This window comes from Anastrepha ludens, chromosome 6 (assembly GCF_028408465.1).
Source record: "Anastrepha ludens isolate Willacy chromosome 6, idAnaLude1.1, whole genome shotgun sequence".
NCBI classification, from domain to species: Eukaryota; Metazoa; Arthropoda; class Insecta; order Diptera; family Tephritidae; genus Anastrepha; species Anastrepha ludens.
Window position 1 is genome coordinate 101,963,787 of NC_071502.1, and position 21,298 is coordinate 101,985,084.

Genomic DNA, 21,298 nt, shown 5'->3' on the forward strand with positions numbered 1-21,298 from the left:
GTAACTAGTTGCGAAGTAGTCGGAAGCAAACTAGTTTATAGGGAAATTAGTTGTAAAACTGAAATTATCATTACGAGAAAAAAAATCAATTTTAAATGAATCTTTAGAAAAATATTACTGAAAATGTGAAACAAAAAACTATTTTTTCTGGTAGAAAAATAAAGGTTTTTCGTTAAAGGAAAAAATCTTTTATTCTTATTGAATGTTAAACTAAAAATTACGAAAACTTAAATTGAATTAGTTAAATAGTTATACTTGAAATGCTAGCAAACCAGGCTTGTATTGAAGTTCATATTAGCTGAGAACAGTTGAAAACAGTATCAAGATCACCTGACTGAAAAATATTTTTCTGATATGAAGTCAAAGACTTGCTTGCTCGCTACTTGAAACCTAATAAAAACTACCTGCTCAGATCATACAAAACCAGAAAAATCACGCATTAGCTTGACGTGTAATGGTCCACCGAATACTAGTGGGCAGTTAGTATTGAATTAGTAAATTTCTCAGCTGGGTGGATATAAAATAGGTGAAACGCCGAGCGTCAAAGACGCCATTGTTATTTGCTTTATATCATTGTAACTGATGATTCGCCATCATCTCACCCCATCCCACACTCTTGAACACCTCAACGCGGACGCCAAACAACCACCCACTTAGGCATTGAACTGGACCATTTGTTTTGCTTCTTCTTCGTTTACTCGATTATGCTACGCTCAGTTGGGCATCCCTTTGTCCAACCATCTTTTATTTGTATAGGTGTGCTTTGTTTGAGTGCCGCGCACAATTTCTCCGGGTATCTGCTTACTATGATGACCACCAGTAGAACGGTATAACGGTAGCCAGGTCGTTATGGAGAACAAGTTTTTTATTTTACCACATTTTGCCACTGCTTATGAAGAAGATTCACTCAAGAAGATGCGAAGGTGTTTTTTAACTCAACTCAATTCGGTTCAAGTCAAAATTAACTATTTCTCGGCATACCCAAATATACTCGTAATAAGACACAAGGCGTAATAAGAATCAGCTTATACTGAACTGATTGTACCCTTTAAAGTGCGAGCGAGAAAATTCAACAAGGCGACGATTGAATTTACAAAAATAAAAAAAAAAATTGTTTAAAGCAAATATATTAGGTAAAAGATAGAAAAAATAGGCCGAAGAAAAGTGTTAACATTTATTGGACTTTGCTAGTGCTGAAGCATATAATTTGATGTTGTTTCTGAGTGTGGAAAGCAAACAAACAGAAAAAATGAGGGGAAAAACGGGAAAGACTAAAAAATACAGAAATAATAAAAAGAGTAAAAGAAAGTAATACAAAGGCGAAAAGCTGAAATTATAAGCTCTGGGGAATTGCGATTCTTTACCACGGGATTACGCACGCTCACACATTTATACTATATATAAGCTAAATATACACACAAAGCAGCCAGCGTTATACAGAATTGCTTAGCAGATAAACCAGCAAACGAGCGAGCTGGCTAAATGGGCGTTGAAGGTGTAGATTAACTGAAAGTTATGCAGTGAAATACTTTGCATTTCCAACAAAGATTATTGGCAACCAAACAAATAGACTGTTACATCCTACACACACACACACAGATGATAAGCGCGAATATTCACTTCTCTTCGATTGTAGGTTTTTGTAGGCCACCACAGCTGTGTGCAGACAGCCTTGCGAAATATTTCCATACGCGTGTGACTATTTGAGTGTATGAATGTTGAATATTTTGTTAAGCATTTAGTTCATCAATGAACTCGGAATTTTGTTAGGCATTTGCTTTGTATACGGGTAAGAAAGTATGTGAATATCTCTACATATCTGCTAATACTTGGATATTCATTGATTGTTTATTTTGGCCAATTGACTCTTGGAAGCACCGCAGATGCATAGGAGGTAGCATCAGTGATACTGTAAGGTTAAATGGCAGGTGAAGGTAAGAATTTTGAATGATTTCCTTTGACGCTGATTTGTGGTAATTTTATAAATTATGGATATGCTATGGCAAATAAAATACAATTTTTATTCATTATGGGCTTTGATGATGAAGTGCAAATTACTTAAAGCATTATGCGCTTGAAAGTATGCAGTAATTTTTTTGAAAGAAGTTCACAATTTAGCACTACAGAACTCTAGGTTCTTAGTTCTGCCTTTTACAAACTGCATAAAGAAGCAGAGGGAATGTGTCTGGTGATGAACGAGGGCAAAACGAAGTACATCCTGTCATCAAACAAACAGTCGGCGCAACCGCCTATCGGCACCCACGTCACAGTTGACTTCGGCAACTAACACTCTATATGACTCTCATCATGCCCGTCCTAACGATCCTATGAGGCAACCCTTGGAGTGTTTAAGAGAAAGATTTTTGGACCTTTGAACGTTGGTCACAGCGAGTATCGTAGGCGGTGAAACAATGAGCTGTATGAGATTTACGATGACATAGACATAGCGCAGCGAATAAAGATTCAGCGGCTTCGTTGGCTGAGTCATGTTATTCGAATGGATACAAACGCTCCGGCTCTGAAAGTATTCGATGAGGTACCAGCTGGTGGTAGGAGACGAAGAGTAACGCCTTCTCTGTGATGGAAAAAACAGGTAGAGTAGGACTTGGCTTCACTTTGTGTGTGCAACTGGCGTTGGTTAGCATGAGAAATAAACGACTTTCGCGCATGGTCTAAACGGCTAAAATAGCGTAAGCAGTTATCGCGCTTATCAAGCAGAAGAAGAAGATCTCTAGGCTAGTAATATCATTATACTCAGACCCATAAACAACAACTGTTTTAGCATGAAAAGTGTTAAGCGGTCGCACTTTAGTATGAAACCTCCAAGTGTTTTCGATCATGAAAAACTCTTAGAAAATCCATCTGCTTTACAAAGGTGGAATAAATACTTCTTAAGCTAGGTGATACCGTGAAAGGATATATAATATATATTTTCACGGACAGTAACTGACGGGAATAAAACCCCTCACGAAGCAGTTAGCAACCTCCAAGGTAGCCATGAGATAGCACATATCTCTCAAAGAGATGACTGCGTCACTTCACCCAAATCTAACTAACGCTACTCGACACTAGAGTTCCTTACGAGTACATAGAAAAATCATAGATATAACCCTACTAACGTGTAAGCTACTTTTTTTTTAGGAATTTGTAAGAATAATCAATGAAAGATGACGTAATAAACCCACAAGCAGAATCGCCCAACAGTTAAGTCCGACTCTCTATACTAAACGCATAGATCCAAAATAAGCATAGCCTTAGCAGACTGAATAACGGGGCTCTGTCTTATACTTACACATGAATTCTGCAGAGGCTGTCTAGATCAACAAGAGGAAGAGACGATATTGCACCTTTTATTCGATTGTCATGACTTTACCTAGACGAAGATTTCCCATCTTAAATGGAGATTTCTTTAATGAGTTGAAAGATCTCTGCGGTGTGAAAAAATCTAAAGTTTTTAGGTTGGTTTTAGAGAGATCAGGACAAGTGGTCTTCTTAAGTTTTTGAAAAGTTAATATTGGTTTTAGAAAATTCAGGATAAATTCCTCATGCAATATCACAAAGGATTATGAGTCTGAGTTTGTTCCATGATGTGCAACTGCTGCCACCTAATCGACAGTGACCTGTATAAAATCCAGTGAGAGTTCGTGAGTCTTCTCAACCGAAGTTTATGAGTCTACTTGATGCTTTTCTAGAACTAAGAAAAAACTGTTTTGCCTGTCTCTGTCCAACATTCTCCTTCCAGTATCGTACGAACTTTGTATTCTTCTCGCCTAATTTTGTTAATCAGTCCATCTGCCCGCCAGTTCATTGTCGCCACGCCATTCATGTTGTGGGCCTTGTTTGTGCTGAACAATTATGAGTTGGAGAAGTTTTGAAAACGACTAGTATTAGCGGCGGCAATGTCATCACTCATCATTTCTCTCTATCTATTAGTTTCACAGTCTGTGGTGGGCCATAGCTTCATCAACAATCCTCCTCCAATTCAGTCTCTCTCTTGCCTCATTTCTCCAATTATGAATTTTCATCGCTTTTAAGTCTGCTTCTACGCTATTTCGGCCTTTCTTTCTTCCTCCAATTGGACGCAAAGTAAACACCCTTTTTGGGTTCTTTCGTTGTTCATCACGATTTAGAGTTGTAAAAATGTGTTAGGCAAATGCAACCTTTGACACCGCTGCCATGGTTGCTTAACAGTGCAAAAAGTAGTGATCATTTGGAATGATTTGTAAGTAGTGCAGCTAAGCTGTGAAATGAGAGCAGTAGCAGAGCAGACATTATTCTTAAGACCAAATCAACCTACATATGCTTCTTCTGTAATGCTTCAACAAGCATTCATCTAACTGCTTTCTGCCCCAAAAGGCAACACAATTTCGTTGGAACCTACCCCATCTCCCTTCTTATGAACCCAACTGAAGAAAACATAAGAAAAATGTAGGATTCCTAAAAGACGTCGACCTACTCCGACGGACTTCGAGCCGGATAGCTGATAGCCTCTGCTGCTGCATGCGCTGCATGACAACTCCGGTATATAAGGTGCGTTTCATGATATACAATTTTTAAACTACCATAAGCCCGCTTTTACTTTCCGGAGTAGCTTTTATTTGGCGTCATTTTAACAGTTATAGACTCTAGACTTCCAGCAATTGTTTCTGGTGCGAATGCTCACTCTATGTTGTAGAACCGTTATCTTTTTCCAAGAAGCTGCACTTTAGCTAGCCTTTTCAGCGTTTGATAATGATAAGACACTAGTCGAAATTAAGTTTCTGAAGAGATAGAAGGTGCTGATTGCTGTTTTGAATGACTTTAATTATAATTTTATTCAATTTAACCAAAAATGCCGAGGGATTCGATATTATCAAAAGAGGAGCTTTGAAAAGTTTTGGCCTACAAGGAGTCAGGCTTGTCGATCAAATTAATTGCAAAAAACAGAAGGCAGAAGTCGTTGTGTTATCTGGAATTTTTTATGGAGTCCTAAGAATTACAACATTTTGTAGCCCGTTGGAAGAACATTATCACTATCAAGTCGAGAACAGCGAGCAATAATAAGAAAAGCTTCTAACTCGACTAAATCTTGTGCCAGCATTGCCGCTGTTGTTTAAAAACAACAGTTTGGCGCACATTACAGAGGTGCAATCATTTAACATAATATTATCAAAAATAAGAAAAGGACCTCATCTTTTGCCACGGCACAAGCTGGCGCGTCTTCAGTTTACAGAAAAGCACCTAAACATCAACTGGGATACAATAAGATGTTTGGAATATTTTTATTGTTGCCCAATTTCATAATATTTTTTAAAAAGATTATATTTTCGGATGATTTGCGCAAGAGCCCCCTCTTATTTCCAAGCGCAACTTCGGTGGTGGTTCTGTTATGATTTGGGGTGCATTTACATCGAAAGCAACTCTTAATGTACAGTTTACATCATCGCGGATGAATAGTTGAGACGAAAAAAACGTTTTGAAAAATAGTCTCCTTCCTTGTATTCTGGATAATCGGGAAGTGCCTTTCGCCCAAGACAACGCCCGAATCCACGTAAGCAGGGAAACTAGGCAGTCTTTGACCGATTGTTCCATAGAAACTATGGACTAGCCGGCGTGTGCTCCGGATCTAAACCCAATAAAAAACTTTGAGGTACATTAGTCAGAAGAGTTTACGCCAACAATCGCCAATTTGACAACACCAAGCAACTTAAAGCGGCAATTGAAGCAGAATGGGCTTCCCTAGATGTAAATTTAAAAAATTAACAGAATCGATGAAAAAGAGGTTATTTTGTGTCTCTAAAGCAAATGGTGCTTCCATAGAATACTAAAATATTCTAGACGACAGAAAAAAAATTCGTAAAAGTATACTTTTGTTAAACGATCACTTTAATTAAAGAGTTTCTTATCATTTTGAAACGCCTGGAAATACGTTTTTGCTAGAAATTTTCTTTATGTATTAAAAAAAGTTGTAAATTCTGTAATGAAACAGGTAACTTTTGTTACTTTAATCGATGTGTAAAATTGTTATTTTCCTCTGAAATCTAGTATAAAGTCAAATACTTTGAAAAATTAGGGGTGTCTTATGATTATGAAACGCACCTTATAAGAGTTATTAACATTGTATGGGCTTAATTAAAATTTAAAAAAATATTCTTATGAGTGATGCATAAGATGACTTAAGGGTCAATTTCATCCTATCCATTGTGAACTCAGGGCTTACATTTCTACAGCCTATAGGACATTAGGTATTAATCAACTAACAATTATAAGCAGCTCCTACTCATTAGCGCAGGTCGTCCGAGGACACTGCAAAAGGCTAACTAACTCACTTACACACATTTAAGTACAAATACCATATCATTTCAAATCATATCGTCACATATTATATAAGGATACATACATACAAACATATATGTTAATACATTCATTTAACATATTCCACCAAATCGAAGCTTACCTGCACATAACCTCATGCGTTAACAGAACTCGACACATTTCCGGATTTTTATCTTGCCCTTCGTAAATAATCGCCTAGAAAAGTAGAGAGAGAAAAAAAATTACATAACGTATAGTTAAAAGTAAGTTGTCATTAACGTAATTATTTAAACATAATTGTCAACTACCTATGAAGTTACATCCACCGCACAAACTTACACAAGAGTACAACTTAATTCTCATACACGAACACACAAGAAATTGTTCAAAGGATGAAGGACAAGTGAGTTACAGAACGGGCGACTGAACAGTAGCTTACAAATGACGAAAGTTTCGAAGCGCACAGACATTCGTCATCATCAGCGACTACAGCGTGTGGTCAATATTTGCTTTGTGCACAAGTTAATATACTCACACACATGAATAGTGAATTTTTGTAAATATATGCGAGTCTGTATTTGCTTGTTTTCTTAGTAAAAAATAAGGCCAGAGTATTTAATATTATCAGCGCATATATCTTGTTGTCAAACAATAGTAGGAGAGTGGTTGTGGTTGTTGTAAGGATAGTACAAGAAAAATTATAGCTTTTGTTTGTTTGTATTTACGGGAAAGGAAACTCGGTTTGTAGCTGCATTAGTGCGGATTGTATAAAACCCAATGAAAACGAGAAGGTTTTCAAATGTCTACATTTCTTTTGAAAGCCGTACGCCTTAGTTTTAAAACTTGGTAATGGTTGTACGGGTTAGACCAAGGCCCTTATAAACTGCGACTAGATTGATCTATGGTGCGCCCCTAAATGCCTAATTTTAATTATTTAATATTGCGCGAAATCGAACCAGCTCCGTGGGAGGGAGCATTTGCAAGTCTTCATCCTCTAGTAGGTACGAGCCCAGGATTCTGTGTCTCCGGTGACCTAATGCTTCACAATTGGTGATTCAGAGTTCCATGGACTCACCTTCATCACAGCAGAACTAGCATAAGCTAGTGCTAGATAGGCAGTCCTATTGTATTGAAATATTTATTGCAGGTAAAGTGGGCTGTAAGTACTCCACAGAATAATCTGACACCCTTTTTGTCTATGGTTAGAGCAGATTTTGCTCTGTTGGTATTAAAATTCAGCACATTTTTGAAGTGTTTAAGGCCGTTTAAAAACATAAATTTTTTGTATACCATTCCGAATTTATTGATTTATTTTTATTTTTGATTTTATACTTCTCGGACAAAATGTATTCCTTTTTAACGACTTCAATGCCAAAAGTGCATGTGAAAGATATACGAATATGATCTTCGAGATATCTCAAGTTGCAATATTTCTTCCGCTGACCGGGAATAAAAAAAAAGGTATGGCAAAAACATTTTAGCCCTTATTAAAGTACTAAAAACCCTTTTTTGTACTAAAGTACTAGAAACATTGCTGTTACAACATATACAGGTTGGCGCTAAATTAATCACCCTATCAGAAGATATATAATTTTTGCAAATGTCGAGCGTCAATCATATTTGACACTTGTAAACTAGGCAGCTGCAGGATACAGCAAACAGCCACCTCCCGATGCTCGATGGTTGTTTTGTATCAACTTTTTATGACAGAGAAACATTCAGAGGTTTGCTGAGAAGCTGCCGTTATTAGAAAAGAAATTTTCTATAATTTTAAGTTTCGCGCCCACAATAGATTTCTTACCCGGACTCCACTTAATAATACATAGTCACGCACAAACCCATCCGGCTAAACCAGTCACCGGTACGATTCCCGCCTTAAATTGGTACACAGTTAGCACCATTGAACCTGAGGTAAAGATATATGTTGCGTTGAGGAAGCTTCTGTATATCTGTGCACTAAGGTTAATCTCCAGAGAAAATGTAGAATGTAGAATTTAACCTTGTAGCGCATTACGAACTTATATGACCGCCAGGACAAACTCAAAACCCTTTCCTCATATGAGACGCAATTTTTATTCGTCTCGGGGTACGTAGAGAAACCAAGCGCCCTAGCTTCAAATAATATTATCGATATCGTTTTCTATTCTGCATTTCACGTCCGTGAGGCATAACAAGAAATAAAGAAGCAGCCAGCAAGAGGTTGTAAAATAGCACCAATAGGGCCTAGCCGCTTCCTTTGAATGGAAGTGCATGCTACCAAAAACGACCTTTGGGAAAAAGGAGAACTTCGGTAAGAATAGATCTGGAACCAAAAACTGCATGGCGCCATGTAAGCGAGCTACTCTCGGAATGAAACATTAAATATTCTGAAAAATTATTAACCTCGCAGAAAATAATTTAAGATACATCTCTCAGAGGTAAACTTCGTTAACTGGCTCATTAGAAGCCACTTAACACTGCAGCTAACAAACTACATAATCTCATCTCTTGCAACCAATCTCGCATCTCTTAACGACATGGCGGAATATTTCCGCTTCCATTTGATATGGGTGCCAGGGCATAGCGACATACCAGGGAATTATAAGACTGACAAATTAGCGAGCGAGCACAACCACTCGTCTCCCTCTTGGTAAGCAGTTTGTAGGTTTACCCCTCTAGACCTACAAACTGTGGGGTACAAGTAGCATTGTCATTTCATCCAACACAAGACGAGTTGACAGTCAGAGATGTAACACTACAAAAATATCGCGGGACGTAGAGATGTAACGCTACAAAATGGGACGTCAGGCGCTCAACGGCGCTACTTAATCGGTAAAGAAAAAACGTCTCTGTGAAAAGATAATGGAAAAACGCTTCTGTAAAAAGGTAAAAGAAAAAACATCTCTCAAAGATTGAACGTTGCTCATTTCGACAATTGCAGAAGCTGCAAGAATGAGGAGGAGGAAGAGCCTGTCAGAAAGCTTGTCTGTAATTGTTCTGCATGGCATGCCACTAGGCTTAGATATTTTGGCTCATCGTTCTTGAATGATACCGATGGCTTTGGGGATATAAGTGTCAGCCAGATCAAAGGGTTTGCCTTCTAAACAAAATATTTTAACGAGGAATAGCAGGTAGACTGCCACTTCAACCAACCCATCAACCTATCCATCTTTACTACGTCCAGATGTTCCGGTCTAATGTATAAGCCACAGTGAGTATCAGATTATAAATATGTTTGCATATACGGAATAGGGACTCAAGAGCGCAACGACAAATAGTAAGGAAATATATATTGTATATGTGTGTGTAGCTCGAAATATGAGTTCATATGCATACAGAATATGAGTGAATGACTGAATCTATTTATCTTTTCGAGCTGTTCCAACTCGAACATGTGACAATACTCGTATAGCTAAGCAAAAAAAATGTTGTCTGACATTTTATTTGCTGAAACCGCTAATTACGTTGGACGCGTAGTTGATCAACAATGTTCAGCCAGATATCTAAGGATCTATTAGAGCGTTTAAGTTGTGCGATGTTTGTTGTTCGATACTGTGATAAGCGCTGGCACATTAAAATAAATACATATGCATGCAAAGGATACCAAAGGATCTGTCATTGTTTATTAAGAGAGCCGTCAAAAACGATTGATAGCAAAAAGAGGGTCACTTCGGAACTAGTTACATAGGGTGAACCTTGCTGAAAGATATCAGCCAAAAACAATGAATATGGCAGGACTCGTTTTTAAATTACGCCATATGCGCTACATGTGCCACTAACAAGTAGTTATGCAGCTACTCGACAGAACACGAAAGTTAGGTGAGTGATTAGCCATAAAACCACAAGTGTCGAATAGCAGCGTCGGCACCAGCAGCGACTGCGGCACAACAACAACACTGCAGCAAATTTTGTGACGCGTGTAACCTTTTGGCTTTTTATTTCCTCTATTCTATATTCTATTTTGTTCGACAAGTTTTTTTCATTCCCTTCACCACTTGTTTGTTGTGTTTTCCAACTACATATGTACATACATATGTATATAAATAAGTAGTATTTACCTACACAAGAGATAAATAAACAAATAGACAAGCAGCCAAACAAATATTAGTGTAGATTCTTGAAAATCATCAATGCAACCAGCAGGTCCTTTATACCACGGCAAAGGCAGGCAGCCAGCCAGCCCCTCAAACTGCTGCTGCTTTCAATTCCTCTAATTTAAAAATAATTAAATACAAATACCAGGGATTGCACTCGCCTTTTATATGTAATATTTATAAATCTTATTTCCTTTCCACCTTACTTTGAGGTGGTGGTGGTGTGTACGCGTATTGAGCAACAAATGTGGCCGCATGCCGCATTGCCAGGATTTTTACGCCGACCAACCTCTTTTCAATGGACCGACGCTTCAAAACAATACGCATATGTGTAGAGATAATGGCAAAATAGTAGTTTGTAATTGATGAAAAACGCATCCTCCCAACAACCACCCTGTGCGTTGAAGAGATCAGCGAGAAAACATCAGCGAACGGTGAGACAATATAAAGCGCACAGTGGTCAGAAAAAACAGTGTTTTCGGAGAATAGTCTACAGCTTTTGTTTTGACGTCTATATGTCTATATGTATGGAATGTATGTAGAAATCAGAGCCGGAAGACGAAATTAATAATTATAGCGCCATATAAATCGATTATTGAGATGCCTTAGAAAGTAGAGATAAAAATGTCTTAGTTTTAAAGTATGTAGGAGTATACAATTTCAAACATATTTGGAATACAAGTCCGTTAGTCCGTTAACACTACCAGAACAAAATTGTATGCATTAAAACAGAAAAAATAAAAGTTATTAAGTAAATAAATAACAAAAGGGGTTAAAATATTTGGCATACGCGACGATGCACCGATAGATTTGCAAATGGTCGTACGTATGGCAGCGCCTCGCTAGAGCAGTATTTTGCACTGATTTGCTGTACATATTTGTATATAATAGGACTTACTGAGATTAATCTGTCATATTATTTTAAAAATAGATATGAAGAAATCTGATATAATGTATAATATTAATATAAAAAAAAATTTTCAAAAAAAAAATTATGAGGAGTATATTTTATTCTTTTTTCAAAAATTAAAAAAAAGTTTTTCCAACTTTTTTTCCAAAAAATTGTTTAAGGGACATATTTTATGCCAAAGGAAAATAAAAAAATAATACAAACTTTAAAGAGAAACAAAGGTATTTCGCTTTGAAAATTAAAAAAAAAATGTTTTCCAAAAAAACAATTTTGAGAAATATATTTTATGCTCCTGTTTTTCAAAAATTAAAAAAAAAATCAAATTGGTTTTTTCAAATTTTTTCACAAAAAACCTTTTTTAAAAAAACAACTGTTTCCCAAAAAACCAATTTTGAGAAATATATTTTATGCTCCTGTTTTTCAAAAATTAAAAAAAAAATCAAATTTGTTTTTTCAAATTTTTTCACAAAAAACCTTTTATATTATATAAACAAGGAGTATATTTTATGCCGAAAGAAAATAGAAAAAAATATTAATTTTAAAAAGAAACAAAGGTATTTAAAAATTTAAAACAAAAACTGTTTTCCAAAAAAAAATTTTTAGGGGTATATTATGCTCCTTGTTTTCAAAAATGAAAACAAAAAAAGTTAAAAAAAGAACTTAAAACATTTTTTTTTATTTTTTTTTTATTTAAAAAAGAATTTTTTTCCAAAAAAGTTTTTAAAGAGCATATTTTATGCTAAAAAAAAAATAAATAAATAATACAAATTTTAAAGAGAAACAAAGGTATCATATTTCGCTTTAAAAAACTATACGAAAATTATCAATATTTAACAAATCTCAAAATAATTATTAATTGTTCAAATTGTTTACAGCTTACTTCTTTTTGCAAGCAAACCAATTTTTAGAAAAGTGGACAAAAATACTTTGTTCACCTGAGATGGAATCGCTTAAAACTGAGAAATCCACATCATTTGAAAAATTCTCCTATTCTACGAAGCTAAGCCGCGGATCTAGCAATTATGAGGTTTGACTTTTATATTTTGCTCCTCTATAATACTACGCGCGATGAGCTGTAATTCGATATTTTTATTAAATATTTTAGTAGTTTTTAGCATACATACATACATTACATATAAAATTTTCATTTACGCGCTTTAGTTGATCTTTTTTCCGTGAGTTCAAAAGTTCATCTCGCCCAAAAGAGGGAATTAATTCGTGAAAATTTTGGTGCTATGATTTATTACGATTTTCGGAGAGAGGGAGCTTTGGTGTTGAAGCACCACACTTAGTTAGCCACTGGGAAATGCAAGTGTAACGAGATCCAACTTGGCCGTCGATACTTGCAGGATGAATTTCGTGAAGGCTGTGAATGTCACTCAAAAGATGAAATTAATGGATCATCCGCCTTAAAGCTATGATTTGGTGCCTAATGATTTCATTTTGTTCCCGAAGACCAAAAATAATATGCGAGGTCATCGTTTTTCAACGCCTAAAGAAGCTGAAGCTGAACTTTAAACAGCTCGTTTTGGAGGTATCTACTTCGGAGTAGCAAAATGTTTGACATTGTTGCAAGGGAATGCAGAAGTGTATTGACTTCCAAGGAGAATAATTTGAAAAACGATAGAGCCATTTCCATTCTTATTTTACTATGTTTTCTTTATGCATATATAGATAATATAAGTGACGCTTACACCTTTTTTGGCTGTTTGACCGAGCTCCTTCTCCTATTTGTGGCGTGCGTCTTGATGTTGTTCCACAAATGGAGGGACCTACAGTTTCAAGCCGACTCCGACTGGCAGATTTTTGTTTTTATTATTATGAGGAGATTTTTAATGGCAGAAATACACTCGGAGGGTTGCCGTTGTCTGTCGAGGGGCGGCCGCTAATAGAAACAATTTTTTTTGTAATTTTGTTATTTTCATTATTGGTCGCAAAAGAACCTTTTAAAATCCTAGAAAGCCGATTTACATTTTTTTTTTTAATTTTAACAGCAGCAAGCATTGCAACTTTATTGATGTGTGATACTGAGTTTTATATCATCATTTTTTCACTACTATTTGACCACTGCGCAGCGCCGCAGTTTGCGTAAAAGCACCAAACACCAGCCGAACTGAGCTGGTTGCTGACAAAAAAAACCAAACTACTCGAGTGTCAGTGGGTAAGTCACCGCGTACTTTTGGCAACATATGTGCACACTTTTACATCATGAAAATTTACTAGGGTTTCTGCACGAGCACTGGGGTGCAGACGCGAAAATATGAAGCACATTCAAATCAAACCGGCAAAAGGTAATCAGAAATTAATTTTTGTAAGCCCGCACGAGACGAGGGCTCATCCATAAAGACATACATTACATTTATCTGTCTGTTTTTCATTTGTGTGTGAAGGGGAGGAACATCCTGGCAGCTTACAACTATCATCCCTTATTATCTTGTCTTGTCAATTTCATAATATTTTGTTTTTCTTTTTATAAATGGTATTTTTGTTATTGTTATGGGTGAAGACAATGAATTGGCATAAATTAGAAATTAAGGTAAAAGTGAGAAGGCAATGGAAAACAAAATCTAAATGCAAAAACCCACTCGAGCCGAAGTGCGTCACCTCACAGCAGCAACCTACGGAGAGTAGTTATGTACGAGTAGCTCCGCAGGCACATGTGTCAATCTTCACCAACTAATAATAAATATTCTCCAGCAAGTGTGGCGGCAGCAAATGTCTCTGCTAATTTTTACACCAGCAAATGTTTTCTAGCAAAAACAAAATAACTTATATTTAACATTTTCGCATTTTTTTTTATCTTTTTTACATCATTAGTTTATCCTTCTTCCCTTGTTTTCTCACCTTCCCAGAACAAAATTTTTTTGGGATAATGGAATTTTGATGTTTTTGCAGAATTTCCAATTTTTGCCTAATTCTATGTCTCAAATGGTTTTTAGTTGTTTTCAATTATGTGTTTTCCTTTTGGCATTGTTTTGGATTTCAGCTTTCCCAATGTTGCGCGTTTATTAATTTGCTGCTGATAGCTGCAGTCTTGTTGTAAGTAAACCGTATTTGATACTCAACTGACATTTTTGAACCGATATCAAATATCAAAATGGAAAGGTGTTCAATTGATTTTTGTGATATTTCTTGTATTTAAACTAGAAAATATATAATTCAAAAATTTGTATAGTAGAGGGGTAGATATGCGGAGGTGAAATTAACATGAAGGAATTATAATTACGAGAGTCGTTTGAAAAGTCCAAGCAAAGTCAGAGAGATGGTGGCACTACTGGGGCGTGTCGGAATTATTTTTAGTAAATAGCATTTCTTGGAAGAACACATACCAAGTTACGGCCACGTCGGCCTATTTCTTTGTGTTAGGCATTCGTTTAAGGGGGGGCCTCTTATCAGTCGGCTTCAAAAAATCGATTTTTTGTTTTTCTGCAATCGATAGATATATTATAGGAGAATATGGCCTCAAAATTTTATAGCGGAATTCAAAGCGTTTTCGGAGTTACAGGCCTGTGTACCGTCCCTCGTGTGAGTATACTGTCTACCTTCTGAAAACTTTGAAACACGTTTTCTCAAAACAATGTTTTTGAAAATGGCGTGTAAGATATAAAAAAATAACGAAGAAAGTTATTGTTTCAAACTGATAATCTATATAAAGATAATTAAAATGCGCTGATAAGCCACTGAAAGCCACTCATAAGAGGCCCCCCCTTAAATCGAGGAACTCGGGTGATTTTCCTTTTCCATCACGACAACGCGCCAGCTGACGCCTCAGCAGTTGTGGTCGCAAAATCAATACGAATAAGGTTCCAACTCGTTTCACATCCCCTATATTCTCCAGACTTAGCTACCTTGGATCTCTCGAAGTGCTAATTGTTCCCATTATTGAAGAAACAGTTGGCGGGAAAAAGATTTTATTCAAACGAGAAGGAGATTGCAGAAACGAATGGCTATTTTTCAAACTTGGACAAATGCTATTATTCGGAAGAGATCAACAAGCTAGAACAGCGTATGTAATAATATAATATGTCGAAAAATAAAAAACGATTTACCCGAAATAATGAAGTTGTTCTAGTTTTGCACGGACTTTTCAAACGAACCTCGTAAGATAACCAAACCCTAATGAGTTTTCAAGCAAATTTCTGACTACAAAGTTATGTAAATTTATCGAGCTGTTTTCGTTGACTGGGAAGAGAAAAAGATGAAAAAACCATGTGTCCAAAAAGTAGACACATTCGATCAATAAAACGAAAATGGTTAAATTATTCAGTGATATTTACTTTATTCATTGACATTCAGTAAATACAAGGTGGTGCAAAATTAATGATCCAATTTTGTTTTTGAAATTTTTATTATTAAATAAAAAATAAAAAAAAATATTTTGAGCTATGGAAATCCTTTACGCACTCACACGCACACGGAGCTATAGAGTGCACAAATGTCAAATATGATTAACACCATTTGCAAAAGTTATAAATCTTTCTATAAGGTGATAAGATTTTGCGCCACCTTGTACGAATAAAATAATCTGTAAGAATTTTGATTCATAGACTTAAATAAATGAAATAAAATAATAAAACGATTGAACTGAGCATACTTCATCTCATACGGGAACGGCGTCAGTGAAACAAAGAAGAAACCTGCCTTAAGTAGTATTAGTAAGACAGCGTTCAGATACGGCTATTCGAGTTGCTTTCATTTCTTTTTGTTTTTAGTCTGAAGTCAACAACAACATTGAGAAAGTCGAGAACGCGAAAGATGTTGGTTGAGCACGAGCAACTCGGTGCACTCTCCCTTCCCGTCGACCTCTCTATCAAAAGTTACGAGTTGCCATAACAAAAGCTGCCGTGTCTGAACACAGTCTAATAAAACTTGTCTAATGTCAGGAAACAGAGATTTGTCAGCATTGAAAGTAGTGAGTACCAGTTTATGAGGGATGGCCATTATTATTATTATTACTGCACTGCGACCTGAAGAGATCTATTGTGCAGCCATGTAGCCTACTCAAACAGTTTTAGGCTGTTGACAAATTCTAAAAGAGCTGTAGCCTTAATTTCTGCCAGGCGATTTGGATCAATAGCCCCATTTCCCAGGTAATTTAGTTTGCGTCGTGTCACTGCTGGGCATTCGCATGGAACGTGTTTTGCTGTTTCTTGTGCCTCTTTGCAGAGTCTACAGGAATCGTTTTCTATCGCAACTATCTTTTTCATAATATGATAATTAGGTTTACATTGGCATGTTAGTAGTTCAGTGTAAAGTTTTATGTCCTTCCAGCTTAGGTTAAGGATTGCTTCTGCCTTTATCCGTTCTGGATCTATGAGTCTTTTCGATTGCCGCATGCCTGATTGGGCCTCCAGTAATCGATTAGGCCTCGTTGTTCCTGCTCAGGTAGAAAGACATTTTTGAAGCTGTTATTTACCCCGCAGAAAGGTTCAGGACCTATGAAGAGAGTGTCCGCAAGTTGGCCTTCATGTCCCGGAACCCACATCAAGGTAACAAAGTTTCTTGATGGTAGGGTGTTGAGGATTTTAAAGCATTCCTAGACCAACCTTGATGGGAATGAGAAGCTATCCAGCGATTTTAGAGCTGCTTGACTGTCAGAGAGAATATTAATATTGGCACCGCGCGTGCCTCCCCGTAGATATTCTCTGGCACACAGCTCGAAGGCGTGGACCTCCGCCTGGAAAATGGAAGTGGTTTTTCCTATTGCAATTGTTTTTTTGAAATGTGGTACGACAATTCCAGCCCCGACACTACCGTCCTCCATTTTGAACCCTTCAGTAAACCACACCTGTCGCCCTGTTTTAAGGATATTTCATTTTTTCTCCACGCTAAGGGGTCACTAATGACTACTTTGAATTTCTTGGAGAATTCTAGTTTCCTTTCCATCTTGTCGTGGACTGTCAGGCACGGGGAGTTCAGGATTGAACCCAGAATTCTTACATGTGCTGTAAGATTGCCTTCTGTGAGATGGAATAGATTAGGAAGCCGTAGAGCTGCACTGACTGCCGTCCCTTTGGCTACAAGATAGCGTGGAACGAGTCCAGTGACCATTCCTAAAGCCGCTGTGGGGCAGATTTGCATTGCTCCCGTTACGCTCAGACGGTCTATTCTGTATACCTTGTTAAGTGTTGTCTGAGTCTTAGTTTGGTCTGCTTTTGGCCACCATACCAGAGAGGCATAGGTGATCATTGTGGCATGGCCATACTCGCTAGTGGCGTATCTTGCTCGATAGCTTTGTTGTTGCTGAGCCCAAACATAGTGAGTAGTGAAGTGACCAATCGAAGAAGCCTATATATATTATAAATTTATATTTTAATGTTAATCCAAAGCTGGCGAAAAGCTAAAAATAAACTAATTGCCATTATACAGCAGAAATATTTGACTGTCAACTGTATAATGTATTTCGTAAAGACAGATGCTCCCGCACTACTGGTCTCTCTAAAGGTGCTGGCGTACTTGTTGCTGTAAGTTCGAGGCTACCCAGTACACAAATCACTTTGTCACCAAGTATGAGTTCCGACAACGGATATTTTGATGTTGATCAAATAATAATTAAAATTAATTTAGGAAAATCGAATGAATTATATATTAGTGTAAGTTATATACCGGCTTGAAGCCCAATTGAATTATATAAAGAGCATGTAATTAATTGTTGTACAATACTGGATAGTCTAACTGGCGGCCAACACATAATTATTTTGGGTGACTTCAACTTACCCAATGTTAATTGGTGCTTCGACGATGATGTTAAGAAATTAGTACCATATGGAGTATCAAGCGAGAGTGAATGTGAGGTGCTTGAACAAATTTTTATATCAGAACTACATTTCTAAAGTAGAGAGTGGTATCAAAGAAAATTGTAAATCGTTTTGGCAGTTCATTAACGGTAAAAAGAAAACCACTGGAATTCCAGAAAAAATGCATTATTTGGGGGAAACGTTGTCGGACATTCAAAAAATTAGTAATCTTTTTGCAGATTTTTTTCGATCTGTTTATGTTCGTCAAATAGAATATGGAATAGAAGATACCTCTTTTAACAGCTCACGAACAAATAAAGGTTTCCAGCTCTCATATAATGATGTACTCAGGAGCCTATCGGCCTTGGCAAATGACCCAACTCCTGGAGAAGATGGCTTCCCTCCTATATTACTAAAAAACTGTGCTACATCGCTAGCAAAACCATTAACAATTATCTTCAACAAATCACTAGCTTCTGGTGAGTTTTTACATAATTGGAAAACATCGTTTATCATACCGATACATAAGTCTGGAAGTAAGTCGGAAGTCCAAAATTATCGCCCCGTCTGCGAAATCTCTTGCATACCTAAACTCTTTGAAAAGCTAGTTTATGATTTGATTTTCTTCCAAATTTCAACTCTCATATCGCCTAATCAGCACGGCTTTGTTAAGAGTAAATCTACTGTTACGAATTTAGGGTTATTTACAAATTATGTCTTAAACCAATTTGAAACAGGCCAACAATGCGATGTCATATTCACCGATTTTTCGAAAGCGTTTGATCGAGTCAGCCATAGTATCCTACTTAAAAAGCTGGGTTCATTTGGTCTTCATCCTAACTTACTTAAGTGGCTTGCATCTTATCTAACAGATAGAACTCAATTCGTTCGTATAAATAACATAAAATCTGATGCCATCAAAGTTACCTCAGGCGTACCTCAAGGTAGCCATCTTGGGCCACTATTGTTCTTAATGTTTGTTAATGACATTCCAGACGTTTTCGAGACATCACGTTGTCTGATGTATGCAGATGACCTGAAAATTTACAGTCGGGTAGAGAACGTAACTGACTGCATAAGACTTCAGGAAGACTTAGCCAGATTGGAAGCTTGGTGTGATGATAACTCCTTACCTCTTAATGCTGGTAAATGCCAGCACATGTCATTCAGTAGACGAAAAGTTACGATTGATTTCGATTACACTACCACCCTCACAAAAATTTACGAAAAGAAAGACTTGGGGGTCATATTTACATCGAAAATGTCGTTTTCCAAACATATAGACTTTATGATTGCCAAGTCTAGATCTATGCTTGGATTTGTAATAAGGAATTCAAGGGAGTTCCAGGATATCTCTACGCTGAAAAATTTGAATTTTTCTCTTGTGAAATCAAACCTCGAATATTGCAGCATCATTTGGGATCCATTCTATATGGGTTCATCTTTAAGAATTGAGAAGGTTCAAAAACGTTTCACTCGATTTGCTATTAATTCACTTCGTTGGCCTTGCAGTTTGCCTGCATATAAAAGTAGATGTCTTTTGTTAGCATTGCCAACTTTAGAAATGCGGAGAAAAACTTCATCGGTAATGTTTATAAGAGACATAGTTACGAATCATATCAAATGTCACTTCTTGCTGGAGCTAATACTCTTTAATTGTCCCACTCGTAACCTAAGACTCAGCAATATGTTCCATTTACCTTATCACAAGACCAATTTGAGTCGAAATGAACCGCTTGCACGTTGTATAAGACAGTCTAACCAATTATGCAAACATTTGGATATATTCTCTAACTCACGAGAGACTTTCAAATCAAGACTTAATCTGGAGATACACTTTTTGAATTGTGACTAAGGTATCTCACAGTATTGTTTACCATATATTATATTTAAGCTTTAGTATTAGTAATCTATTTAAGTTATACTTTAATTGATGAATAAATAAATAAATAATTGGGGAGGTGCACACCACTATGAGGTGAGTGATTAAAACCAGGAAAATAAAAGAAAAAATCTGTGAAAATGCTTTTGGTACAGAGATTCGTATTCCCTGGAACTATATTGACTTCTATTCAAGTTGAGCTCAAAAAAATTAGCCCGACATTCCATAATTGATGTCACTCGTCGACGGCTTAAGGAATTCTCGGAACAAACGTTCCATCAAAGTGACTTTTTCTAAATGAGCTACTTTTTATACGCGAGAAACAGTTAAAAGGATTATCCCACCAGTGTGAACAAAAACCAAAAGCAGCGAACTCCAAAGAATTCTCCTCTTGTCAAACATTTCAACAAACAATTACAAATACCAAACTTTTGCTGATTCACAGAGCATAACACAGTTAACAAACATCCAAAAAATGCAGTCAAGCAATAACCGAATGAAAAAAACAACAAAAACAAAAAAACAGTGCGCATTTGAAGCAACAATCCGCCAAGCGTAAGACAAACACACTTTTTGTCTCCAACCAACTTTGCACAAAGCCAAAAAGTTATAAGTGATGACAACAATAGTGATGATGATGAAATAAATCTGCGACAAACTAAAAGCCATCAATCAATATGGACACAAGCAGCATAAGCGGCAAAGATATGGATCATCTCAGTGTGCCACCGTTGAATGTGGCAAAACAATAGCGCTGACTTGGCCGCAAAATGTTGGAACAAAACGTATAGCCAAGGCATTGCCAAATAAAAGCACAATATTAGACGAACAGAAACAGAGATAGAGAGAGAGAGAGGAAGAGCGAAAGAGAGAGAGGGTTGTATGTATGTAGGCTGATTAGCGGAAAATGCACAGAGGCGGCAAATATTTGCGCAAATATTGGCCACACTACGACAGCGCTCAACTAACGGGTAAAAGTGTTGCCTGGAGCATATGATTCGAGTGATTTGAGCAGGCAGGCGAACAAGCAGTCCGCCAGACATGGCGGTAGTATACGAGTGCAGAGGAGGTGACGCAGAGCGATGGAGCTGTGGAGCAATGGAGACTTTATGACTTTGCACTGCAGTGTGTAAACATTCCTCGCCTCGTATGGACAACTGCTGAAATGCTTTGGTGTGATGACGAGCGACGAGAGAGAAGGCAGAGGACAGAAAGCAGAAGCTAGTAGAAGTTGGTTGCTTGCTTTTGCTTAGATAGTGATTTATCACTTTATGCATTTTTTGTGCTTATGGAAGTTTAAACAAGCGACAAAGAACACAATCGTTTAGCGTTGGTGCAATAAAGCTAGTAAAAACAAGCAACACACAAGTCCAACAGTAGCTGATTAAATATGAACGTCGGG

At 36.9% G+C, this 21,298-nt stretch overlaps 1 protein-coding gene across 5 annotated transcripts in view; it reads right to left on the bottom strand.

Moving 5' to 3' along the window:
- The window catches only part of LOC128866790 (transcription factor collier), a 130,777-nt gene that overhangs the window by 68,553 nt on the left and 40,926 nt on the right, over positions 1-21,298 (bottom strand). For all 5 annotated transcript variants that reach the window (XR_008454957.1, XR_008454955.1, XR_008454956.1 and 2 more), the window contains exon 4: positions 6,437-6,510. Coding sequence is in view for 2 of the 5 variants with exons in the window: in XM_054107771.1 (XP_053963746.1) it covers positions 6,437-6,510 (74 nt within the window). In the remaining 3 variants the exon portion in view is untranslated. The remainder of the gene's footprint in view (positions 1-6,436; positions 6,511-21,298) is intronic.